The 27847-nt window shown below is 43.0% G+C and overlaps 1 protein-coding gene across 2 annotated transcripts in view; it reads right to left on the bottom strand.

The window, feature by feature from the left end:
- Positions 1 to 27847, bottom strand: part of AK5 (adenylate kinase 5) — a 217196-nt gene that overhangs the window by 128239 nt on the left and 61110 nt on the right. For both annotated transcript variants that reach the window (XM_034778645.1, XM_034778646.1), the window contains exon 7: positions 6107 to 6197. In XM_034778645.1, coding sequence (XP_034634536.1) covers positions 6107 to 6197 — 91 coding nt within the window. The remainder of the gene's footprint in view (positions 1 to 6106; positions 6198 to 27847) is intronic.

Genomic DNA, 27847 nt, shown 5'->3' on the forward strand with positions numbered 1-27847 from the left:
ATCACTTCAGTAGACTAATTAAAAACAAAATGTACTACTCTTATTTAACTTTCAACTTGTCATCACTCCACTTATTTACAGAATTTTAAACCCTAACGTTATAACAATTTCAAATAATGAGAAAATCTAGGACCCAAATTTTGAGTCCGTTCTAGACTGCAGCTCCAAATTAGCTGCCAAGAAGCCCGCTGAGGGCCCACGCACCATTTACCAATTTGGGAGCAGTGAAGAACACTAGAACAGCTAATAAATATAATTTTTGTTGTGACCCGCTGTCATCAGTCAGGGTTATGGATGGGGAAGCAGGAATGATGTTCTGTTGGGTTGCATGTGTGATCATGCAGCAAAATATCTTCGGGAGGAACAGGCACTATTGACCACATAGGGCATGGCTACACTTGCAGATGTAGAGCGCTCTGAGTTAAACCTGCCTTCGTAGATCGCAGTAGGAAAGCGCTGCAGTCTGTCCACACTGACAGCTTCAAGTGCACTGGCATGGCCACATTTGCGGCACTTGCAGCGGCATTGGGAGCGGTGCATTATGGGCAGCTATCCCAGCATGCAAGTGTTAGGGATCATTAAAAAGGGGATAGAGAATAAGACTGAGAATATATTATTGCCCTTATATAAATTGATGGTACGCCCACATCTCGAATACTGCGTACAGATGTGGTCTCCTTATCTAAAAAAAGATATACTGGCACTAGAAAAGGTTCAGAAAAGGGCAACCAAAATGATTAGGGGTTTGGAACGGGTCCCATATGAGGAAAGATTAAAGAGGCTAGGACTCTTCAGCTTGGAAAAGAGGAGACTAAGGGGGGATATGATAGAGGTATATACAATCATGAGTGACGTGGAGAAAGTGGATAAGGAAAAGTTATTTACTTATTCCCATAATACAAGAACTAGGGGTCATCAAATGAAATTAATAGGCAGCAGGTTTAAAACAAATACAAGGAAGTTCTTCTTCACGCAGCACACAGTCAACTTGTGGAACTCCTTACCTGAGGAGGTTGTGAAGGCTAGGACTATAACAGCATTTAAAAGAGAACTGGATAAATTCATGGTGGTTAAGTCCATTAATGGCTATTAGCCAGGATGGGTAAGGAATGGTGTCCCTAGCCTCTGTTTGTCAGAGGATGGAGATGGATGGCAGGAGAGAGATCACTTGATCATTGCCTGTTGGTCCACTCCCTCTGGGGTACCTGGCATTGGCCACTGTCGCTAGATAGGATACTTGGGTAAATGGACCTTTGGTCTGACCCGGTACGGCCGTTCTTATGTTCTTATGTTGTGTTCTTATGACTGCAACGTGCTTTTCAAATGGGGGTGGGGTGGAGTGTGACAGGGAGTGTGTTGTGTGTATGTGGGGAGAGAGAGTGGGTTTTTGGGGTGCTGAGAGTGTGTCAGCATGCTGTCTTGTAAGTTCAGACCCCGCCCCGCCTTTCACTCACTCAAAGCAAACAGTAAATGTTTGCTTTTTTTTGGAGCTGATGAGCAGCCAGCTTCTCCGAAACGGAGCTTTGAAAGGGCATTTCCGCATTCCTGCAGCTGATTTCACAATAACAAAAGTGGTCACTTGACTTAAGGGGATTATGGGACGTTTCCGGAGGCTGATCACAACGCAGTAACGCAACACCTCGTTCACACTGGTGCCGTGGCCGAGGTGGAGTACCAGCAGCGCTGTAGCTGCAGAGTCAGAGCGCTCTATGTGCCTTGCCAGTGTGGACGGGTAGTGAGCTAGGGTGCCTGGGGCTGCTTTATTGTGCTGTAACTTGCAAGTGTAGCCAAGGCCATAGTCTTAATGCTGCCACAGATCTTTTGATTAAATGTTTTTTTTCACTGTTAAAGCTAATCCTTATTTTACTGTGTATATGGAGAGCTGTCTGTATCATGCACTATCCCCAAAGGCTTTACTGTTTTGTAGTTCCCAATTCATTTAAGCATCAGCTATTTTTGTTTATTTTTAACATTTACATAGCAATAATCTGTGTAGGTGGTGAGATGAACAATAAGAGAGAGAACATGAGGAGCAGAACTGGATAGCATGATGAGTAAAACCATAAAGCTTTGTAAAAGGAGATGACTCCAATGCTGTTTAATGTGCAATCTATATTATAATTGGCCAAATTCATCCTTGATGCAGCTTATTGACTTTATGGGATTTACACCAGGGATGGATTGGCCCACCATCTGTTTGTGTGGGTTTTTAAAAAAAATATTCTTGTATACGTTAACAATTTGTTATATTAATATAATGGAAAGGGATTACACTTTTCCCATCTTTATAACCGGAGATGCACCTGTGCTGCATTCTGTACATTGGTATAGGTGTTTTGTGAGGTGTTCTAATGAAAATACCTGTTTTTATAGATAGGTGCAAGAGGACAGAATTAAGATTACTTTGAGAAGCTTAATTAAGTTTCTTGTATTTTATGCAACTGAAGTCTCAATCTTAATATTGCATCAAGGTAGACAACTAAGCCTGAAACTTGATTGAGAATGACCTACCTTGAACTGCCAAATATTTTTAAAGGCACTTTTTTACAATATTTGATTAACTATCGCTAATATTCCTTATCTACTGGGAGCAGTATGTCTCCTCCCTAACTAGGAACATTAACATTAAATATTGAATTTAGAAGCTACGTCCTTTTTAGGGAAATAGACTACCACAAACTTTTAATGTAAAGATTGGGCTGAAAGTTAATGGTCACACACAATATATTTTAAACTAGAAAAGCCATAATAGTTCTGTATTTTTAACATGGAAAATTGTCTAAGGCAGTTTTTCCTTGAACTGTGAGGCTTGTTTTCTCTGCAGAAGTCCCAACTCTTCTGCAAGGTTCAAGAAAGGGTACGATAATGGAGATATTTTTTTTCTTTCTTGTTTTCACTGAGAACTTAGCGAAAGGAAAACCATCTGTCACTCTCTGAATATTCTACAGAGAGCTATGCTTTTGGTGAGTGAAATAAAAAAACCTAAAAGAGATGCCCTGCAGTACACTGTAGTAAGAGGCTATTGCAAGAATAAGGAAAAGCAGTAGGGACATAGTGGAGCTTTTGGACACCATTGCTGCAGTATTGATAGGAGTGGAGAATGGGGTAGGTAGTTTGCCAGTCTAACTGTACTGTTAGGGGGAGCACACCTAACTTGTTGGACCCACACTAAAGCCTGCTACTACAGGGATGGTAGGGGAAGACAGCAGGCTTGCTGGACATCCACTAAGGAAAATGGGAGTCGGAGAGGGCTAGTTGATCAACCTGTATAAATAATGGAAGTGATGAAGATGGGGATGGGAACTGCCACTGACACACTAGAAGACCTTGAAAGATGTGGGGGAAGTCAGAGGGATGGTGGATGTTCTAAGTCTCAACCCAAGTTTGCTTAAAACTTTCTGTACCAAGTTTCAGGAGGCTTATGCTAAACTGGTGTTGCTGTCATCAGTATTAATGGGGAAACAAAGAATTCTGAACTCAGGACCAGGCAAATAAGTGGATGAAGAAAGAGTTGTCAAATGTTTTCTTTAAAATATCAGTGCATGTTCATGGCTAGTCTAGTCTATAGCAGTGGTCTGGTAATACCCTGCAATCATAAACAAAGGTTTAAATAATATTGGGTTTTTTTTTTGTTTTTTTTTTGCATCTTTCTTCTTAATGTTAAGCTTGTACACAGATATAGGCTGCAAAGCACTTTAGCACATGGTTAACACCAAGGGGTACATCCTTAGCTGGTGTGGATCATTTTGCGTTCCATTGTCCCATTCCATTACAGCATTTAAATGCTTGCTTAACATTAAGCACATGACAATTTACATCAGAGCTACCCATAGATATCTCAGTTATCCTATTGACTTCAATGGGCTACTCATGTGCTTAAAGTTACACAAATGCTTAAATGTTATGCTGGAATGGAGTCACAGAATGCAAAAACCAAGACCTGATCTGAAAAGGTGCATTTATAACCTGAAATACCTCTTTCAGTTTTGACATGTATGTGTATATGGGGCTGGGGAAAAATCAGTTAATTTTCATGTATACTGTTTTCCAAAGGGGACAAATGGAAAGGATTTTATTACAGTTGAGTACATTTTTTAAAAATTTCAGTTTACTTCTTTATTGGAGCTCCCTTAGCTAAATAATCAGCTCCACAAAGAGGAAGAAGTTATTGAAGGAAGAAAATACTTCAAACAATTTTATTTGCTTTTGTGCTAAACTTTGCATCTTCAACACAAAGGGCAGCATTTATGCTATCTTGTAAATTGAGAGTTCATTCTTAGTAAAGATTTGGTTCAAATTTTGACACCTCTTTTGTCATTATGAAGCTGAATTGCACAGAACTGTTAGTGAAAAACTATTATCAAGGTATAACTCATGGGCGGATACATATAACAGATGTTTGGATCCTAGCACAGAAATGTACCCCAGTGTTAATTTATTATGTTCATTTATATCATTGAGTCAAATTATGCTGATCTGTCTAAATTTAGCTGCTGTTAATTTGCCATTAAAAGGGAGCAGAATCACATTGATGCAAGTTAATTAAGCAGCTGTTTGGACCATTTGTATTTCAGTAACGTAGAGTTAATATAGTCCCACACAAACTTAAATATTTTTTTTATTTGCAGTCCATAAGGCTCAAATATCCTTACACAATATATCTTTTTAAGAACAACTGCATTTGCGCTTTCTACATTTGACATTGTCATAAAAATAATTTTTTAAAAATTCTGTGAAACCTAGGTTTGTCTGTATAGTTAAAAAAATTAGGTTTAATACAGTCAAATTGTCCTTTTAATTTATTAAACTCTCTGAAGAATGGTCTAACTCATTTAATAAGTCTTACATTTCAGCATTCCAAGTCAGAGAAATACTTAGAAAACCATCTTCCAGGGAAAGATAATTAAAAAAAAAGATAATTGATTGGTATTAGAATAACAGTTCCATTTTGCTTTCAGTAAAATGTTTCTCATACAAAATTTATTGCAATCTTTAGTGGTGGAATTTCATGACAGATTATTGCTTTTGGCAACAGTCTTAATATATCTCAGGAAGCCACAATGAAAAAGAATACCGTTATCATCTACGAGCACACTGAATAGCTTTCTTTCTCCAAATATTTGTCGTATAGGTGATTGCACATGGATCTTGTCAGAGTAGTTCAAGGTTTGGCATATCAAATATGATGATGTGAAGCCATGAATGTGTTCAGAAAATAATGTCTGTGTTTGTTAGCCACTATGAACCAAATTACATCTGCAATTATGCTAACAGTTTAAAGACAAAATGAACTGGGGCTAAATACTTTTACAAACATTATTGAAACAAGCAAAGAGCCTTTAATTGCCTGCTATTTTATTAATCCTCACAGGCTTTCTGAAAAAGAGAGGTACCCAACTGACTGTATCCTCTTTGGTCTGATGCCCAAGTTTGATATGAGAAAAGGCTAATTACTGAAGTGATAGCTCTTAGCCTGGAGACTGGATTACCTCACTTTTGAACCCTATCTTGAAGAAGGACAAAGGCAGGTACAAGGTTCCTGTTCACATGAAAATTCACTCTAACACAGAAGGGCTGAGGGGGAAAAATCCTCCAATATGTGTCGCGGAGTTCATTGACAGCTAATGTGGTATTGGAGGAGTAGCAGATGCTGCCTGCTGCTCCTCTTGCAATGGGTTTTTGGCTATGTGGGTCTATGCAATCTGTAGAGCCACTGAATGCAACCTGTTCTGTGGATGACACACCCAATTTGTGCCTTTCTGTGGTCCCCCACTGAGATATCCAAGCCATGCTGATTCCTATTATGTCAATTCTCCAAATATTTGCCCATTCAAATGGTGAAACATACAATTTCTTCCCAGACCTGAAGAAGAGCTCTGTGTGGCTTGAAAGCTTGTCTCTTTCACCAACAGAAGTTGGTCCTATAAAAGATATCACCTCAGCCACCTTCTCTCGCTGAGAGCATTAGCAATTTCGAGGGGGTGGGGAAGAAGTCAAGGGTTTGTTTCAGTGTTTTCGTCAATATTTGATGGGTATGAAAAACAGACATCACTGCTACATTTGATGTTGAAAGTGAACAGTTTCTTATGCTTGTACAGTAACTCACCTGCCACTGCCTCTTTGGGAGGAAATAGCTTATTGTCGACTGCCATGCTTATGTCATAGAAAACTTCCTCTTCGTCCCTGTCCGCATCAAACTGTTGGAAAGGGAGAAGGCAGTCAGACACTTCTGGACAGGATGAATCATTTAGATGAATGCTATTATATAATATGCAGTCCAATCCTAAACCATTAAAGTCAAAGGGAATCTTTCAATTTCCTTCCATGGGCTTTGAATCAAGCCCTTAGCTATGATTCATTCCATTGCCAACTTGTCCATTTTTCACAGACTGCAGTCAAAAAGCAGTTGAGTTGTTTTAAAAGACTGACATTTCCAAGGTAGAACCTCAGAAAACAATATTAGTAATACATAGCACTCTATTTGACATTTTTTCTGCCATCCAAAGTATCTATGTGGAGACTGTGAAACTACAGATCACATGAATAGTTCTTATCACCTGATTTTTAGGGGGACACTGTAACAAAATTAATTTAATTTGTAAGTCAAAATTGTCGAGCTACTTCTGAACTGTGGCTTAAACTAATCTTTTTAATATGTGTGCCGTTCTTTCAGAACTTCAGTGAGTTACTGGAAAAATGAAATACTTTTGAAAACTTACCTGTACTAAGCTGAGGAAGAAAAAGTTTCCTTTGTGTATTGCTATCTGATATCTGTACTATCTTGATTAACATAAGTTTACAAAATCGCATGGAGGTAGAAGTCCCTTTACAATTGTACAATAGCTTCTTGAGTTTGACTTTTTTCCTTCTCTCACTTATAAAATCCTTTGTCCAAAGTTTGACTTCTGTTTTCCTACATCCTAGTCTCTCATCTGTTTCATGAGCTCTCTGTCCCAATCCATCATTTTACACTGTTTTCCCCTGTTTCTGAGATTTATCACTGCACCATTCAACTAGATAATTTTTTATTTATTGTTCCTACTTAATAAATTATGAATGCCTGCTTGAAGATGATTCATGTTTTTCTTTTATTGATTTGAATATGTTGCCAGCTGATTACCTTCAGTGTTCTTCATGTTAATTGAACATGGAAATAAAGGGAAAAATGTACATTTGGGTACATTAAGCTGACTTTTCTCCTCAGCTGAAGCCAGGTATGTTTCCAAGAGAAAACGAAACACTCAGCGTAGACTTAGGGTTAAATCCATCCCCCACTCCCGATTCACCGCAAATCATTCTAAGTTTCTGTTAAACCAAACAAGCTTTCGGCTGTACTTATACACGACCAAAATAAAAACCAGGTTATGAACTGATCTGTTCTGAGTGTTTATATACATCTTGAGCTCCTTTCTTGTCTATGAGGCTTGGAGCAATTTTAATCATAAACTGGCTTCTTGGCACAATTTTCCACATTATGGGGTCATTTTTCATGTCCAGACTAATGTGCCTTGTGATGCAAAACGAGCCTAAGGGGCAAATAGGCGTCCACTGATGAATGTGAGTTCATGAGCTCTGATGGGCTTGTCCTCTCAAGTCTGAAACTCTGCTGAACAGCATGCTCCAGCTCTACAGTCAATGTCTGCTTGTCTTGTTTTGTTTGGGGATCCAGGAGCGTGAGATCTCTTAGAGAGATTATGAAACAAATGATTTCGTATTAGTGATGCAAACAGCAATAGGCCATCTTGTTAAAAAGAATTAATCTTCTTATTTCTATACCTTGTGCTAGTACCGTAATTTATTACACTCGGTGTGAGAGAAGCCTGGCTGCGGCTGCAAAGGTGCGAACCCTTTTACAGCCTAGTCTAACTGCTGGTGGGGCTGGGCTGCAGAAAGCTGGCATCGGTGGAAGTTTAGTTGTTCTTCCAATACTTATCATGTACATTGGTTCAGAATACAGTGTGACACCCAAGGATTTATGCAAAAAGCTGCTAAAGCCCTTAGCTAGCCTCTAATTTTAGAAAACCAGTGCCACCCTGTTTATTAGCCCTCATGGTCCTTCATGACAACTTGTATAGGACTCGCACTATACAAACTGTTTTGTATTTGTTGTTTGTGGAATTTCCTTTCAGTACCTGTTAGTGGATTTAGAGGCAAAAAAGAATCCAAAGGAAGAATCTCTGATGGCCATTCATCATAATAGGTATCAACAGACAGAGATAGAATTTGTGCCTTGGAAACCCAGAGAAATAGTCCTGAAAATGGGGAAAGAATAGGAAATTCTGGAGAAAGAATAAATCTAACAAATGAGATCCTGGGAGCAGAGAGGAACAGGGCATGCTGGAGGAAGGCATCTAAAAACTTGAAGAACCAGTGCCAATAAATCAAATCCTACATAGCCACCTGGGTGTCTTCAGCATGCCTAGGATTTCACGGCCCTATTCCTTTTAGTTTCTCCCTCTAAGGCCTCACAGAACCATGACCACTTTTCTTCTAATCCTGTCTTGACTAGGATTTAAAGATTTGACTAACACTCTAGTCAAGACAAGGAAGTTGCACTTCCTCATGCTAAACTGGTCAAGTCAAAGCCTTAGGCATCCCCCCTCCCTCCTTAGGTTTTAACTTCACCAGTTTAGCATGAGTTAAAGAATACTCCTTCCTTGTCTACACTAGACTTTTAGAAGGTGTTAGTTAGATTAAGCAAGCTAACATGATCTATACCTATGATCTTTTACAGCCTAGCTGAGACAAGGCCCTAGTGCTGGAAGGTTGGATGTGAAGGTTTATCTAAAATATTCCCTGTGTGGAGATACTCTTAAGCCCAGCTGCTCCTGGAATTCAAGATGGGGTTGGCGAATGTGGCTGATGAGGTGTTTGTGATCCTTTAATAATTTTTAATCACTTACATAGGGCATTATTTTTACATAGGGCTTTACAAACACGAACTAAGGCTGCATCTACACTTGGAGCTGAGGGTGCAATTCCTAGCTCAAACAGATGTACTCACACCAGCTCCCTTTGAGCTAGCGTGTTTAAAATAGAAGTGTAGCTGAGGTGGCATGGATAGGGGTAAGCAGTGAGGCAGGCTAGCTGTCCCAAATAGTTTTGTACTCAGGGTGGCTGGCCTATGTTGCCATTCATCACTGACCAGGCTATCGCAGCTACGCTATTTGTGACACACTAGCACGATGAGAGCTAGCAGAAATCACACTCCAAGTGTAGACATAGCCTAAGCTTCACAACATCGCTGTGAAAGTAGACAAATTCATTATTATCCCCTTTTTATAGATAGGAAACCTAAGGCACATTGAAGTTAAATGATTTGTTCAAGACTGCACAGTGAGCCAGTGGCAAAGCCGGAATTAAAACTTGAGTTCTTGGCTCCTAGCTCCATTCTCAGGCCACTAGACAATACTACCTTCATGATTCTTTCTTTCACAAGTGGATCCTACCCAACTTTCCCATGCCTTTGACTTCTGGATTGGTTACTGCAGTGCACTTTACATGGGACTGATGCTGAACACTGCTCAGAAGCTACCTCTGGGGCATATTATGCCTGTCCATCTTTTTAGACAGAATCATTCACAGGGAACATATCACCTCAGTTCTTCAGGAGTTGCACTAGCTTCCTATTGACCTTTGGGTGCAATTCAAATTGATTTGGATTTAGAGAGCTATGTATTTGGATCCTGACTATCTCAGAGATTGCCTCTTTCCCTGTATACCATGACAACTGAGGCAAGTGTGGTCTTCAGCCTTAAATTTAACAGTCTGTATAGTGGTGGCAGTGCAGTGTCCATGGAGAGTCCTTGACTTTGGAATTTAATAATCTAGCAGTGGTCGAGTGATCTTTAAAATGAATCCCTTCACTCAGGCCTTTTTCTAAGGCAGAATGGTGGACTTTTATATCTTGGAGGGATGTCCTTTTTATGTTGTTTCGTAGTAAAAAACAGTATATTTTGTTAGACTTTGTACATACTACTTGAGACATTGTAGGGGGCACATTTTATAAATCAAAAATAAATACTTATGGCACATAAATCAGTGAAGTGCTGTCAGATAGTCTAATTGCTATCAACCTTAGCCGTGTCACGTTTGAACTGATGAAAGGCTCTGTATCCCAGTATTAGCAATCCCTTGAGTAACCCAGTTTGCCGTGGAAAATTGCAAGATCTTTTTGAAACATTCTAAAGGTTTCCCAGAACTCAAAACATAGCTGCATTCTCTCATTCTGGGGACACCAGATGTGTCTTTGCACTCTGAAAATCTAAGTTGTACAGTGAAATCCTCTTATTGCAAACCAAAGAAAATCAATTATTTGAACACTTGCACTTAATTCAGTTTCTCCCTTATGTTATGGGACTTGTAATGCCCTGAGCTGTGGGAAGGAAGGTAATTTCAATGGGGAAAATATTTTTGAAAGAAACAGAGATGTAGTTTTGTACTTCAGTGAATTATTACACATTTTTAAATTGCAATTCTTTGATAACTACCAGATACTTGAATAGAACATAAGGGTGCTCAACTGACCCTATTCAGTTTTAAACAATAGCAAAACCCTTATGATTAAATATTTTTGACATTTGATCTCTAAATCTGTTGGATGTTTCTACCTATTGAAAATAGAATTGCTAATCACAGTAAGAACAAAAGTCTCTACTATGTGCGCAATCCAGTTCTCACCTTATGAAAGAGAATTTCAGAGCCCAAACAGGATCTCTAAAAGGGTTGATTGCTTGTATGTGCTGCTAAATTCTCTCCCAACCTCCTTTGGTGGATGCAAAATATCCATAGTCAAAGCATATACTTTTATTTAAAATATATTTATTCCATAGACAATAAATTTGTCCAAAGGCGGAGCACTAAAGTGAAGTTCTACTTTGAATAATTACTGTATAAAAATAGCACCTTTTTACTCAAGAGATCTACGTTCAGAATCACACCTGCTTAATTTTGGCCCTGACCCTGCAATAAGCAATGTGTGAGGGCACCTGTATGCCTGCACAGTGCTCCATTGACTTTGCTGGGGCTCCATAAGGGTGCATCGGTGTGCCCAATTGGAACTTACTGCAGGGTCAAAGATTATGTGACTAAATACTTCTTAATTGCTTTTTGCTCTTTTTATCCATGAGGAAAAAAATATAATTGAGAGAAAGAGATGGATGCTGTTCCTTTTTGTTTGTTGTCAACAGAACTGCATGCTAAATTTTAATCAGCCACACCTGTGCAATTCCCATTGAATTAGGTTGCACAGATGTGGCTGAGGACAAAATCTGATTTATGCAACCCTTATCACACATGATGATGCATGAAAAGGAAAGTAGCTAGCTTGATGCTCCCAAGCGCTTGTCTATCCTACAGGCCCAGCACAACTATGGCGCTGTAGCACTATAACATAGTTGTTTCCTACAGTGACAGAAGGTTTTTTTCCCAGTTGCTGTAGGTAATCCACTTCCCCAGGTGGTGGAAGCACTGTTCCGTCGACCTAGCTGCCTCTACACTGGGTGTTAAGTTGGCATAGCTATGGTGCTCAGGGGTGTAGTGATGTATACCTAATTTTAATTGTAGACTAGGCCTAAGTTTTAGTTTTCAGGGATGGCAGTGAGGAAAAACGTATTTTTACTTGTAAACTGAGCACATTTGATCCGGAAGCCACTCAGAGAAAAGAACTATAAGACCCCACAATGCCATTGTTAAAAATACATTTCAGATTTGTACTTTAAGCAAAAATATGCATCTTCTGAGCAGAATAGTTTAAGACATCGCAATTATTATAATTCAGTAATGATGCTTATCATTTGTAAATTCATAAGTATTTTCCTTGGGGTCTTGATTTGAGCTCTGTGTAGCTCGAAAGCTTGTCTCTTCCACTAGCAGATGTTGGTCCAATAAAAGATATTACCTCATCCACCTTGTCTCTCTAAAATACATTGTTGGCTTTTGTGGGTGTTTTGGTTGTGGTTTTCAGTTCTTGCATATCTTCTACTAGTGTGGTCCAACAATCATAACAAGCTTTCAAAAGCAGGACATCCTACTCTTGGGCTAATTTCCTCATCATCTTTCAATTGAGGAAAAACTGCCATATAATTAATACCACATGGAAGATTTGCAGAGTAGGAAACAGGAAGCATGGTAGCAAGTGGTGGAATATATTCTGATTATGTAGACATTTTCAATTACTGACATAGCCAAAAAGTTAACATATTAAAAATTCTCCTTCTGATCAGGTTTTCCTTTGACAACATTAGAGGGAGAAATAAAAGTACTAATTTCAAAAGTGAAGAAAGCTACAAAGAGCATAGAAGATGAAATAGCAATGTGTCCTTCAGCTTCAATGTTTTTGTGTCTCATTCTGGAAAACATGTTTCCGTACACATAATTTAATCACTTTTAAATACATAACATGTTGTTTGGGATGCTAACCAGAAAAACTAGGCAATTCAGAGGGTATCCCTACCCTGGCCACATTGAGCCGAGACACTGTATCACATATGCATTCTTCTGAGTGTTTCACCAGAAAGCAGAAACCTAGACTAAGAGATATAGGGTCCTATAAGCAAAAGGTGAGGGGAGTGAGAGATGGACTTCATTATAGGGAGGACTGGAAGGATTATATGGGGCCTTAGAAGGTAAAGAAGGAGAAAAATGTCAGAGTTGACTGTCAATCTTAATTCTCTCCCTTAAGGAGACACATAAAGACAAAACTGTCTGAGACTCAGAATTGTCTTTTGTGTTGATTTTTTTTTTAATCCAGCACCAAATGGATTAGTTAAACCAACGTGTTTAAACTGTATCCTTAATGCTGCACCTGGGAAAAAACAATATTATCTGGAAAAGTTCTTTTGAAAATAAAATGCAGGTCGGGGGGGGGTGTGAGGAAATAATCTGGACCTGTGATGCAAGCAGTGGCTGCTTAGGTGCTGAACAGTGCTCCATTTGCATGGCTTCTCCCTCTGTCACTGAAGAAAGTTTTGGAGCTTTTATAGTACCTATTCTGTGATTCCTCTGTTTAGTTAATGAATTCAGTGATGTCATATTTCCACTGCCGCCGCCTCCTCTTCAAACAAAGTTATATATAATATAATGTTGTACAAAGTTCAACACAGAAATACTAGCCAAGGAAATTCTTCATTTAAGGGCTGATGCTGCCAACCTTTGTAGTGGCATAATCTAGCTGTTACTGCCCATTTCTGCTCCCAATGGACTTAGAGGGACTCGTGCCATTGACTTTGGTAGGAGCAAGTGTAACCCATGCCTGCTTGGTGTGACACTCTGTCCCCCTCTAGTGGCAGCTAGGCCAGCTAGTGATTGATGAGCCTGATACACCCTTGGCCATCAGAGATGTGTCTTTTAGCTCATGCAGTAGAGAGAGGCCCATGTGTTAAGCTCCAGAAGTCCCTGGTTTGATCCCGGATAACGACCGGGATCTGTTGGCATTACACAAGAGCAGGTCTTTAAACTCCTCAGAGCTTTTTTTCAATTTGGTTTGCAGATATTTGGACTTTGCTGTTGACATCAATAGTTAGGAGAGAAACAGGCTAGTAATAGACATCGTCTTTACTATTTTCTTTTTGGTAGTACTGGATAAATAGTAACTGGCATTATAATGTATCTGCTGGAAAATTTATGCCATATACTGTGTATTCTGTTCGCTGATTTGATTGTGGTCCGGGATTATATATCAAAAGTGAGCATATCAGATTTTTGATCTATTGGTGAATGATATTTTGAGCTTCTGTCTGCATGTCATAAGTAATTTTTCTAGGGAAAGCATTTGTGCTGCTAGTCACCAGACACTTGGTGAGGGTTTTTAAATATGTTCTCAGATAATCCTATTCCAAAGAAATGTTTTCATAAAGTTATATGCCACTTCAAAGAAATTGACTTCTAAATAAGTGGGTTTAGGTGGCCTGTAATAATAAATGCAAGTTTGGTAGCATCCTGACTTAAAATAGGAAGAGAAAGAGAATACAGTGTAGAGATCCAAGATTCTTTCCTCGTTAGCTAGTAGAAAACAAATATATCAAGGAAATTGCATGGTTGTCTATGCTTTTGTTTGAAGGCAAAGTCATCCACTCTCATTGCTCCCTATAGGCTGATTTACGAAGTGACACTGATGGTCTGTCTCAATGCAGGTAGTTTATCTATGATGACAGCCATGAAACCGGGAGATAATTTTTTTTTCATAAGTAGTGTACAAAAGAAGAATACAAAGGAGTCTGAGTACAGCAGACTTCAGGTCAGTGCAAGGCATAACAAGCTTGTGTGACAAAGGATACTTAATGCTGCCCAGAGAGCCTACCAAATATACACAAATGAAAATAAATAAATAAAACATCAAGAAAGAGATGTAGTTGAATAAGTATTTGTAATTGCTGAAATCATGATATCATCTATTCTTGAACATGACTGATGAGAATGAAGAGAAAAAGCTATGGCCCAGTTCATTGATATATGGCAATCTTCCCATCCATCTGAAAGTCTAATCAGATTACAGGGACTGGATGATGAATGCTCTAGTTGTTCATCTGGTAAGTAAGGCAAAGTCTGTAACATCAGCTATAATGCATAGATAGGTGTTCTTTCTGTCAGTTCCTGAAACAAATGTATGGCATATGGAGAAACAACGTGACTAGTATATATTAATGTACAGAAATGCAAGCAAAAGGAACCTGTTGGAAAATAACGTTAATTATATTCTCTAATTAAAAGTTCCACTGTTCAAAATCACATCAGAGTGGTTTCCGTATTCTAGTAAAATAACAAATCCCCCATAGGTATTTCCTTCAGTCAATAGACTCTGTAGTACTAAGTCTGTCTTGAGTATCAGAATCCAGGTATCTGCATATATTTACAGAATAGGGGGGTTTGTACGGAGAATACTAACTTTTGCTGATTCTAATGTGGAAGAGGAAGTGAAAATTGAGCTTTCTTATACCACCTTAATTTTGGGGGGAGCTGCATCATACAGATGTTGTTGTTCTAGGGAAAGAAAAATGTTTTTTAAAAATCAAGTCGTTATTACAAAATCTGAGGGGACATATGGGTGACCTGTAAAGATAAGGTACCAAATTCTAGAACCTTTACATCTCAACAGCCCTCCATTTCTATGTTGTGGTACAGGCAAAGCCAGGTACGCTGAAAAGCATATGTAGTGGAAATACAGGTAAATGCTTCATTAGTAATAATCTGGAAGTGACCTACACTGCAGTCATTTACAAAGTGGAAAAACCACCATAAGGCAGGTTGTTTTTACTAAGGAAGGGAACAGTTTTGCTTACCCCACCCTCCCCCCAAGTCCAAAAAACAGCAGCTGTGTGGACTCTGTTATTATTCCTTGTCCCCTCCACAATTTAAAAGCCTAATAAACATCCAGATTTTAAAGTCACACTGCATTACAGTCCCCTTATATCCTGGCATTTGTCAGTTTTGAAGCTATTTGGCATTTAATACTCCAAGATAATAAATATAAAGAAACAAATTGCTTAATTTAAAGGTGCAGAATCTTCTTGGCCAATAAATAGGATTATAAAATGGAACATAAACTGATCACTCAATTAGTTTTAAGAGACAGCTTGACAAATATTAGTGGGATTTTATGATAGGGATGATTGCGGGTGGGAGCAGGGCCCCACTTGGCGGTTCCTTTGTATTCATGTTTTATGTTCCTAAAAATCTAATGCTTCAGGGCTTCAGACAATCAATTGCAGGGGACAGGAAAGGATTTCCTTTGCCCAGCTCCCAAGCATTCTGTTTTGTTTTTGTTTTTTATTTTTTGTTGCGGTGGGTGGGGGGGAGGGTAGTCTCCTTTCTCTGAAGCATCAGAAATTGCCACAGCTGGAGATGGATGTGATGAAAGTGGAAATTTTCTGTAATTTTTTGTGAACAATATTCATGTCAGTTGCCACATTTGGCTTGCATGAACTGTCTTAACCTTTGCTAATCTAAGGACTTCCCAACGCTGTATTCCAGTTGACTATTAAAACCTACTCTGTTTTGAAAAGGATACATGCTGTAGCTGCAAATACTGACTGACCTGCATTGATCCCTGAAGGTGTGAAAAGTCTCTGAATAGGCATCTATCTCAGCTGGACTCTCTGTTCAGAGCTCACAATAAGAGACAGATACGTTGGAGTCTGAAGGCCTCTGTCTCAGAGGTATTAAGGCTACGTAGCCCACCCTTGTGGAAAAATGTGACCTGTTGTGGGTATGGCATGCTAAAGGGATTACTCCCAGGGGAGTGTTTAAAGGCTGGGGCATAGCGCGTGGCCTGTAAATCTGTGACAAAGGGATACTGGATGGGGTGGGCTGGTGCTCTGAGGCAGTACTGAGAATTCTCTCACTCAGGTGCTTGGCTGGCTGGCTCATGCTCAGGGTCATACTGATCACCATATGTGGGGTCCAGAAGGAATTTCCCCCAGGTCAGATTGGCAGTGACCTTGTGTTGTTTTGTTTTTGTTTTTTGCTTTGCTCTGACGTGTGGGCATAGGTTACTTGCTAGACTTATCTGACTTGTCATTTTTCTTTGATTCCTGTCAGTCAGCCCAGCAGCGACAAAGGGGCTGAATGAAGGCTTTTCACCACTTTCAGTCTTGTACCAGCTTCATTCATCTTTATACTTTTTTGGTTCTATGTCATGTACAGAATTTAGTTTTTAAACTAAACAGTCAAATTAAAAAGCCACAAGCCTCCCTGTAACATTAGAGGGATTTAAATTAGGCCCTCACAGAAAGCTAATAGGTGGTTATAAATTAAACTGTCACCAACAGGGCCGTGAATTCGGCCTACCAGTTAGAGCTGGGTCCAGGGAGGGGAAGAGTCCAGGAACAAACTGAGGGTCAGTACTGGAGAGACAGAAGCCAGAGGCTAACCAGACATGGAGCTGAGGATTGAAGCCAGAAATGAGAAGCCATAGGGGAACAGGCACTGGAGCTGGAGCTAGAGCTGGCAGTAGGTGGAGCAGGAGGAGGTTTGGAAACAAGGCCAGAAAAGGACAAGAACTGGGCAGCAGGGACTGGAAGCAGGCTGGGCAAGGACTGGAAACAGGAGTAGCGCAAGCTCAGCTGTGGGTGTGGTGTGTATTTAACAGCTACAGATCTGCTGTGGGAGTTAGGCTTACAAGCCTGCCTGCTAAAGCAGCAGCCAGCTGGCCAACCTCCTCCTGGCCCTGGCTAAAATGGCCATCTATAAAACCAGGGAGAGGAGGTTGGCCGATGGAGACTCCTGTGACTGTGGGGCCGTTCACGTATCCAGGCAGAGTTCCTCTGGGCGGCGTCCGCTGGCTCCCTTGACACCTTTGAGGAGCAGAGGGTGCTGTCCAGGGTTCTCTGCTCAGTGTCCCCGTCCGGTTCCCTTCATTTGGCCCTTCGACCTCACTCCTGTCCCTGTAATCTCATTAGTTGTCCCCCGAATCACTTGGCTTCCAGGTCCTGTGGATCCTCCCCTTAGGCTGGGGGGAGGTCCTTTAGCAGTGGGCAGGCTTCTGCTCGCCCACTTCCTGGATCCCAATAGGAAAGCAGCAGCCAGTGAGCTGCTGTGGCTACTCTGTCAGTTCCAAGGCAGTGCAGCCTGGCTCAATGGTTGCCTAGCAGCAAATCAAGTCATGGAGCAGGCCACCAGCTGGTCTAGTTGGTCTGGTCCCTAACAGCACTTCCCCCCCCTTTCGGGGCTGCCTCCTAGGAACCCTGGGGCCAGATTTCTCTGGGTAGGCCCAGTGGAAGGCACACAGGAGGTCCAGGGTGTGGACATGTTTCATAGGTTCCCATGAGCCCTCCTCCAGGCCGTATCCCTCCTAGTAAGTCAGATATGGGAGTCTTCCCCAGACTCAGCAGGAGTCTAGAATCTGCTGGACCATGTATTCCTCTTGGCCCTGATTATTGATGGAAGAGGCAGAGTAGTGTGATGTGGGAAGGGATTCTCAAAAAAAGGTTTGAAGAGGGAGCCATGGAACACGGGGCGAATCTTAAGGGATTCTGGCAGCTGCAATTGAAAAATTACAGGGTTAAGTTGTTCCATGATTGCAAATGGCCTTAAATACTTGTGGTGCAGACAGCCAAACCTTATCCCTTACTGTGAGGTTGGGGGTCGACTGATGGTGTTGGTTGGTGTGGCGCCTGTATGCTGTCTTAGCCTCTTCTAACTGGTGCCTGAGTTCTTCATGTACTTGGTAAATGTGTGGAGTGCGGTCCGCAACAGTGGGCACTGGCAAGTTGAGGGGAATTTCAGGGTGATACTAAGGGTGGAACCCATAATTCATGAAGAAAGTTGTCTGTTGGGTCACAGCATGTGTGGAGTTGTAGGTGAATTCGGTGTGGGTAATCATGGCTAGCCAATAATGCTGATAGTACATACTGCTCCAGGACTCTCTCCCTAACTGTTGGAACTAGAATGTTAAGCAGTTGAGGTACAAGGTTTGATGCCTCTGAGATGCAGAAATTCCTGCCAAAAGCGGGAAACGAACTGGGACCCCCCAGTCACATACTATGCTTGTAGGCAACTCATGAAGGTGAAAGATGTTGTCTTCAAACAGTGGGGAGGCTGCAGCATGGTATAAAATATGCCATCTTTATCAGGAAATCATCCACCACTAGAATTGTAGTGGACACTTGGGAGGGCGATAGTTCCACAATGAAATCCATTGATACGATGGCCCAAGACTGAGGTGGAGTGGGCAAGGGTTGAAGGAGACTGAGCAGTTTTGCATGCGGGGGTGGGGTTTGGTCCAGGCACAGAGGTCACAGGACCGAACATAGGTTGCTACCGAAGGGTGGAGGGCCAGCCACCTGAAACTCCTCAACACCAGGGCCTGGGTCTTGAATAGACCAAAGTAACCTGCTAGAGGAGCATTGTAGCAGATTCATAGGACTTACAGCCTCAGTAGGCCATTGGGTAAAGAATTCTATTGCACCCGGTGAGGCAGGCTGGGCATTGGCACTGTCTAGGGCTTGGTGGTTCTGAATTGCGAAGGGATGTTGGTCAATAGGGAACATATGGAAGGTCATGGACATTGGTACCCAAAATGAAATTTGATAATTTGAGGATCCTGGATTTGAGGATCCTCTTCATCAGGTTCACAATATAACGTATCTGCCCTCCCTTTCCTGGTCCCAGGGGCAGTAGGTCACCATGAAGTTGAATCATGTAAATAAGAGGGACCAACAGGCCTGTCACTGATTTAGATGCTGAGCTGTCTTCAGGAATTCCAGGTTCTTGTAGTTGGTAAGGACTTGGATTGGGAACCTGGCACCTTCCAGGAGATGCTGCCATTCCTTGAAGGCTGCTTTGATGGCCAGTAGCTCTTTGTCAAAGATGTAATAGTTTTGCTCCGCTGAGGTGAGCTTGTACAAGTAAAAGTGCAAGGGTGATGCTGAACTGCTCCCAATGCAAAGTTCGAGGCATCTGCTTCTACTGTAAATGGCTGGCTTGGGTCAGGGTAAACCAAAATAGGGGCTGTGATGAATTATTCCTTTAGGCACTTGCCACTTATGCCTCTGAGGACCAAGAATAATGGCTCCCTTCTGCAGGAGGACTGTGATTGGGTCCAAGAAACTCTGGATGAATCCATAGAAGCTGTTGAAGCTCAGAAAAAGTTGCACCCCACAGATGTTCCTGGGTGTCACCCAGTCAGTGATGGCTGTCACTTTGTGTGGGTCCATGGCCAGTCATTCAGGAGAGATGATGTAGCCAAGAAACTGTACTGTGTCCCTCTTTAACTGTGATTTCTCTGGCTTGGCATACAGGCAGTGCTGGAAAAGCCTTTCTAAGGCACTCCTTACATGCTGGTCATGCTGTGCTTGGTCACTTGAAAAAATAAGAGAGATAATGGGTCCAGCATGTTCTGAAAAATTGATAAAATGTTAGAAGATCACATGAGCGTTACACCGACTGAATGGGATGACCCAGTATTCAAAGTGTCCAAACCAGGTGTGGAAGGTGGTTTTCCAATCATCTCCTTCTCACACTTGCACTAGCTTATAGGCCCTGCTAAGGTCTAACTTCGTAAAAATTTGGGTAGACTGTAATCAGGCTAGGAGCTCATGAATGAGGGGAAGTAGATAACTGTTCTGAACCATCACCTTGTTGAATGCCTGGTAGTCAGTGCAGGGTCTCAGGGAACCATCCTTTTTAATGAAGATCATGGCCCCTGCTGGAGAGGTTGATGGACAGATAAGATAAACCTCTCCTGCAGATAGATGTGAAGGGCCTGGAGCTCTGGTTTGGTTTGGAAGGGGCGTATATATGGCCAAAGGGAATTTTGGTGCCTGGCTGAAGGTTAATTGGGCAGTCATATTTGCGGTGTAGGGGCAGGATATTTGCATTTCCCATGTTAAATACATCTGCAAAGTCATGGTACTTGCGAGATATTTTGGGGCAGCACACAGGACAGCTGGGGACATGCCCATCTCCTGTGATCCCATTCCCTTGCAGCAGGGGTTCCCTGGACGATGATACAAGTTGCAGAGGATACCAGTTCTCTCTATACCCTTGGGAAGGCAAATTGTTGGCAGTACTGGGAGCAAAAGCATATTGTCCCTTTTTGCCAATGGATACACGGGTCATGGGCAGTAAGAAAAGACATTCCCAAGATGACTGAAGAGTGGGAGGCCCAAATCAATCTGAACTGAAGGGTCTCCTGGTGCTTCTGGCAGGTAACAACCTCTAAAGGAGTGGCCCGATGGGTGGTAGATCTTGAGTCCTGGAGCAGCCTATCAATGGTTTCACCAGCTCCAGGGAATTGTTATGCAAGGTAGGGCCCCATAGGCCTTAGCCGCAACCTGGTCCATAAAATTACCTGAGGCCCCCAGTCAAACAGAGCCTCCAGGTAGACCACTGGGCTCACCGGGAGTAGGAGCTGCAATGGCATTCCGAGAAGCATGAGTTTGCAGGTGCTGCCATCCCAACAGAAGCACATGGAGGTCAAGAGTCTCTGGAGGGTGAAAGGGATCTGCCCAGCCCAGACCCTCTTTATCAGGTCTGGGGATTGGCATTTCCCACCGCAAAACTGTTTTGATCTTTGAAAGTCATCTTGGGGTTACATATCCTCTGCCCCCACAATACAGACCCTGGCCCAAAGTTTGGTGTTCGTGCTTCTCAGCCTCAGACAGACATGGGTGGGCCCGATTATATTCCAGACCCTGGAGTAGGGTATGTGGTTAAGGCATTGGAGGCAAGGGCATCGTCAGGGCTTGAGGAGCTGGGTCACATTCATGGCGCTGCTTGGTAAGGTGGTATCGGAATTGCTGACGTAGGTTGAGTGGGTTATTGACACAGAATGGCCATCTCATCATCCTTCAGCTCAAGTTGAACCTTATGACACTGTGTGGCCTCATTCCACTTGGTGTCAGCAGAGAGACAATGGAATTTGGCAGCATACTGGGCAGCTGATCAATGTCCTTGCCATAGCGTTTGCAGCATGACTTCAACAGTTCAGGTGCGGTGGGGTCACCAAAAATAATGAACATGATCAGAATGAACTGCTCCAACTGGCTCAGGAGGGGGCTGAACTGTTCCAAATTTGGGGAGGCTCAGTCCAAGGCCTCCTCAGTGAGCAGGCTAATGATGAGCCCTCAGTCCTGGTCTGTGAGGAATGCTTGGGGGTATAGCAAGAAAAGGACCCAGCATAGGTTTAGGAAACTCAGAACTGGCCAAGATCACCATTAAATGTGTCTGGGAGCAGGGCCTTCAGCTCCTGGGAGGCTGGAGCCAGAGTTAGCAGTGAAGCTGCCTGGGTTTGTAGGGCCACATTCTGCACCTGCAGGGTGGACACCTGCCTGCAAGTTCTGTACAGCCCCCATCAGTTCTGCCAGGGACAAACTGGCCTCAGTGGGGTCCATGCTGGTGAGGGGGGCCCTATCCTTTGTATTGGTCTGCTCAAAGTTCTGCTGACTGGGTTGTGACTGGTCAGGCTTAGTGGTTTAAATGAGAGTTCGGCCTACCAGTTAGAGCTGGGTCTAGAGTGCGGGGGCAGAGTCCAGAATGGGCCAAGGGTCAATACACGATAAGCAGTCATTAGCCAGAGGTGGAGCTGAGGATTGAAGCCAGAAGCCAGAGAGGAACAGGGGCTGGAGTCGGAGCAGGCAGAGGGCTGGAACCGAAGCAGGTTCAGAAACAAGGTCAGAGCAGGATAGGAATGAAGCAGGAAGCTGGAGCAGGGCTGGAACAGAGGAGGAGCAGGGACTGGAAGGAGGCTGGAGCAAGGGCTTGGAAGCAAGAGCAGGACAAGTGCAGCCACAGGCATGGTATATGTTGAGCAGCTGTTATCTGCTGTGGGAGCCAGGCTATAAGCTGGGCTGCTAAATCAGCAGCCATATCAGGTGCTATGGCTACTCTGCTAGTTCCAAGGCAGTGCAGCTGGGCTTATTGGTTTTCTAGTAGCCAAGTTAGCTAGGAGCTGGACAGCAGCTGGTCTGGCCCCTGATACTGACATACACAATCAGCCTCTACTACCCCACAAACACACACAAAACAAAACAACAAAGAACTCAAATTTGCTCATTTCTACAGCAAGTAGGGGGTGAAAAAATGGACGGGCCTACTTAAACTCTGTTCCAGACTTCCCAAAGTTTGTGGGTATTTGGATTAGAGGTTTTGGTTGGGCCAATTTCTAATATGAAAATAGGGTAAATTCCAGACAGCTTCTACATTGACACAGGAAGAAAAGGAATGGCAGAAGATGCTTCACGCTGTCAATTTTTCAGCTGCATGGGAGCCAGAATGTGGCTCCTATGTAGGGTGACCAGATGTCCCGATTTTATAGGGACAGTCCTGATTTTTGGGTCTTTTTCTTACATAGGCTCTTATTACCCCCCACCCCGTCCTGATTTTTCACACTTGCTGTCTGGTCACCCTACTCCCATGCAGTGTGTGTAATTCCTCTTGACAAACCTACCTACTGTGCACCCCCTTCGAATGCACTTGAAGCACAATCTGGCCTATGATCAGCAGAGTAGATATCATAGAACTGGAAGGGACCTCAAGAGGTCATCTAGTCCAGTCCTCTGCACTCATGGCAGGACTAAGTATTATCTAGATCATTCCTGACAGGTATTTGTCCAACCTGCTCTTAAAAATCTCCAGTGATGGAGATTCCACAACCTCCATAGGCAATTTATTCCAGTGCAAACTACCCTGACAGTTAGGAAGTTTTTCCTAATGTCCAACCTAAACCTTCCTTGCTGCAATTTAAGCCCATTACTTCTTGTCCTATCCTCAGAGGTTAAGAAGAACAATTCTTCTCCCTCCTCCTTGTAACAAAATTTTATGTACTTGGAAACTGTTATCATGTCCCCTCTAAGTCTTCTCTTTTCCAGACTAAACAAACCCATTTTTTTCAGTCTTCCCTTATAGGTCATGTTTTCGAAATCTTTAATCATTTTTGTTGCTCTTCTCTGGATTTTCTCCAATTTGTCCACATCTTTCCTGAAATGTGGTGCCCAGAACTGGATACAATACTCCAGTTGAGGCCTAATCAGCCTTGCTTACAACACTCCTACTAATACATCCCAGAATGATGTTCACTTTTTTTGCAACAGCGTTACACTGTTGACTCATATTTAGCTTGTGGTCCACTTAGCTTATGACCCGCAGATCGCTTACCGCAGTGCTCCTTCCTAGGAAGTCATTTCCCATTTGTATTTGTGCAACTGATTGTTCCTTCCTTGCATTTGTCCTTATTGAATTTCATCCTATTTACTTCAGACCATTTCTCCAGTTTGTCCAGATTGTTTTGAATTTTAATCCTATCCTCCAAAGCACTTGCAACCCCTCCCAGCTTGGTATCATCCACAAACTTTATAAATGAACGCTCTATGCCATTACCTAAATCATTGCAGGGTTGTATGGAATAACAACTTTGATAGATAGGAATGGGAAGGAATCATCCCTTACACTTTGATTATGATAAGCAGCATCCTGAAGCTTCACACACCAATGGTTTTTTACTGTCAACAAGTTTCATAAAAATGTATGTGCTTAATGGGAGGAAGAGAACTGATGGGGAAGATACCATACAATTATTAGACTTGGTAGTATGGAATATTGATGGACTCAGGGAGAGCTTGAACTGGGGATGGTGGGGGGAAAGTGGGAATTGATGCTTGATGGCATGGCAGGAGAAGGCCTAATGGATTTGTGTTGAGCTAACTGATGGGTTTGCAGTGGGGCTGGTGAAATTGGGAAGGGGGCTGTATAGAGGTTTTGAAATATATTCAGATTTGATATAGATTTTGTAACTCTAAGATGCAAAGCCCATGTTTGAGAAGGCGTTTGGGGAGAATTAAGATGGCTATAGAGAGAGCTTAGCTTTTATCTAGAAAGAATATAGGGGATGGGAGGTTCTGAATTATAATATATAGTTGACCAGTGACTGTTATGTGGTGAAGGGTGAGGATTAATGTGTTGTTTTGGCTTTGTAATTATTCCGTATTTTTAATTAATACCAAAGGTGCCTAGAGTTTCATATAGGCATTCTTTTATGTTGTATTTATATCCAAACATATTTTCCCCCTTTCTTCCATCCCTCTCCCCATCAATTTTTAACACAGTAAGTATTAAAGCATTACAAAAGTTTTAGGCGCTCTTTCCATGCTGGCTATCCTGGCAGTAGATACACCGTTCTACTCTCTCCCACAACTGAATTAGACAGTATAGGCAGGTTTCTTAGAGACAATATTGTCTCGGACAAAACAACAACAACAAAACCCCCCAAAATGACATAACGAAGCTCACCGTAGCCTGTTTGCTCATTCTGGACACGACCTACCAACAGACTTAGTAACTCTAGTGACTTTTCAGTATTCTAAGCATAGCCAGTTGCTTCCATATACAAACTCTCCCAGGACTGTACAGCTTACATCTGTTGTAAACGTGCACAGGAAAAAGTGAGAGTGCTTTATAGGATGCACATGGGATGTACCGTCTTGCAGAATATATAGGAAAGCTAACCCTATCAAAGGGTTTTGGGAATTAATTTAGAACAAGGAGGCATTTCACCACTTACACAAACATTGGATACGCTATTCTATCTTGACATGACAACACAAAACACCAATGTGTCATGTTTTTATATTCCACACTGGCAGAGTAATTTTCATTCCCTATTCTCCATTTCTGGAGGCAAGCTACACTGCACAGAAGTAGTACAGTGGTGGCTAACAGCAGGACAGATTGCTATTGGAGCACTAGCATGGCAAATTGATTTACAGTCTGGCTTGTTTGTTGCTTGGCTCACAACACTTTAGGAAAATGTCACACTTTAGGGAGAGATGGTCTGAGAGTCTCGTCTCCATTTGCGCTCACTCTAAAAATGGGGTTTATTTTTTTTTTTTTTTAGTGCATCTAAAAATGGAGGGAGGGAATGTACTGGCTAGAGTCATGCATGGAGTGGCTAGATGCTGTTCAAACATCCTCTACCTGTATCTCTACCAGTGCACTCTGTCTTAACTGTAATACCCTTTGCTATTACAGTGCCAGAGCTGACATGCTGCTGCAAATTATGAACCAATAGTATAAAATGTAGTATTCTGAGACACAATCAAAGGCAACTAAAGTGCAGAACTGTACAAAACATTCATGTGAAACTTACTCAGGTATGTCCTGGATTGGTGGCTAGTTCCATTTAACCACCTCACCTCATGCTCATGAAAGATCCAAAATCACAAACCTCTTCCCCTACCCCCACCTCCCAATTGCATTTCCTCACTCCCCACAGCAACATTTCTCCTTCCTCAGCAAGCCCTGGGACTCCTCCTCCATCTTTGCCTCTGATGTATTTGGGGGCTCAGTGACTTCCTCATTCTTCAGGGGTCATTGGGTGGCTGCTCTCTGCCAGCAGGCTCTTTAGGGGTTACCAAGTACAGGATGATAATTAGTTCATAAAGTGTCCTTTGCTTATTTCCTTCATGCTGTACAGTGAGTAGGAACAAGCTATAAGGTGGATAGAAGGCTGGCTAGATTGTCGGGCTCAACGGGTAGTGATCAAGGCTCGATGTCTAGTTGGCAGCTGGTATCAAGCGGAGTGCCCCAGAGGTCGGTCCTGCGGCCGATTTTGTTCAACATCTTTGTTAATGATCTGGATGATGGGATGAATTGCATCCTTAGCAAGTTCGCAGATGACACTAAGCTGCGGGGAGAGGTAGATACGCTGGAGGGTAGGGATAAGGTTCAGAGTGACCTAGACAAATTAGAGAATTGGGCCAAAAGAAATCTGATGAGGTTCAACAAGGACAAGTGCAGAGTCCTGCACTTAGGAAGGAAGAATCCCATACACCGCTACAGGCTGAGGACCAACTGGCTAAGCAGCAGTTCTGCAGAAAAGGACGTAGAGATTACAGTGGACGAGAAGCTGGATATAAGTCAGCAGTGTGCCCTTGTTGCCAAGAAGGCCAATGGCATATTGGGCTGTATTAGTAGGAGCATTGCCAGCAGATCGAGGGAAGTGATTATTTCCCCTCTATTCAACACTGGTGAGCAGGGCCGGTTCTAGGCACCAGCACTCCAAGCATGTGCTTGGGGCGGCACTTTCCAAGGGGCGGCAGTCTGGCTCCTTTTTTTTTTTTTTTTTTTGTGGGGCAAAAAGCCCCGGGCCAGCGCGGGGGGGGGGTGGGCTGCTGTGGTGGGGGGGGGGGGGAGGGCCGGAGGGAGGGACCCGGGGGGGGGGGCAGAGGAACTGCTCCCCCCCTCAGCTCACCTCCGCTCCGCTGCTGCCCGCTCCCCCGAGCGTGCCGCTGCGCCACTTCTCCCCACTCCCAGACTTGCCGCGCGAATCAGCTGTTTTGCGGCAAGCCTGGGAGGGAGGGGGGAGAAGCGGAGCGGCGGTGCACTCGGGGGAGCAGGCGGCAGTGGAGCGGACCAAACCCCAGCTACCGCTCTTCCCTTCACATCTCACCCAGCACCTCTACTTAGGAAGCTGCTGTGGGGTGCTCTCAGAGTTTCACTGGTAGACACTGGACATGATGCCGATGAGTCATGCTTCCAGATTCACACCTGCAAAGCCCTTCCTCCCCATCGTCACAGAGATGTGCTCTCTGGTGATGTATACATTGAGCTACCCTGCACCATCTAGGTTTTCCTGGAAAGTCCCTCATTCAAGCACTGGCCCAAGCTATGCCCTGCTTACGCTTCTGAGTTGTGACAAACTTCTAACCCAGCCAAATTAGAAACAGCCACACTTACAGCAAACACACTGATCCATTTGCTTGCATGATAAATCCCTTTCACACACGCTTTTTGTCTGGCTTTATCTTTTTTAGGCTCTCTCTTCACCGCTTATAAAGGTGGTTTTATAAAGCAAGATAACACATGCAGGGTAGTTATCTCGCTGTAAAATCTTGCTGGAGACCCGGCACCCATCGTTTTTACCACAAGCTAGGTAGGTAAGGTCAGTGGTATCTCTCTCCTCCTGTGGTTAACCTTGCCTAGCCTGTTCCCAGTAAAGTACCTGTCATCACTCTGTTTTTGCAGCAGGATAGCTCACAGGCGTTAGTTATCCCGGGGAACAAACACACAGGGAAGACAAGCCCTTAGACCCTGAGCCAGGTGGGCACGGTGCTTCCAGTGTGTTTGGAAAGCGCCTAGCATCGGGAAGCTCCAGCAAGTTAAATAATGCCAATAAGATTATTGATGGAGGTGGCTGCAGGCGTGGCTGGGAGGATTGCCGCAAAACAGCTGATTCGTGCGGCAAGCCTGGGAGGGAGAGGTAGGAGGGGAAATGCGGCACGCCCGGGGGAGGAGGCGGGGCTGGGGATTTGGGTAAGGGGTTGGAATGGGGCGGGGGAGGGGAGGAGTTGGGGCAGGGCTTGGGGGGGGCATGGACAATTTTTTTTGCTTGGGGCGGCAAAAACCTTGGAGCCGG

Source organism: Trachemys scripta, chromosome 8 (assembly GCF_013100865.1).
Source record: "Trachemys scripta elegans isolate TJP31775 chromosome 8, CAS_Tse_1.0, whole genome shotgun sequence".
NCBI classification, from domain to species: domain Eukaryota; kingdom Metazoa; phylum Chordata; order Testudines; family Emydidae; genus Trachemys; species Trachemys scripta.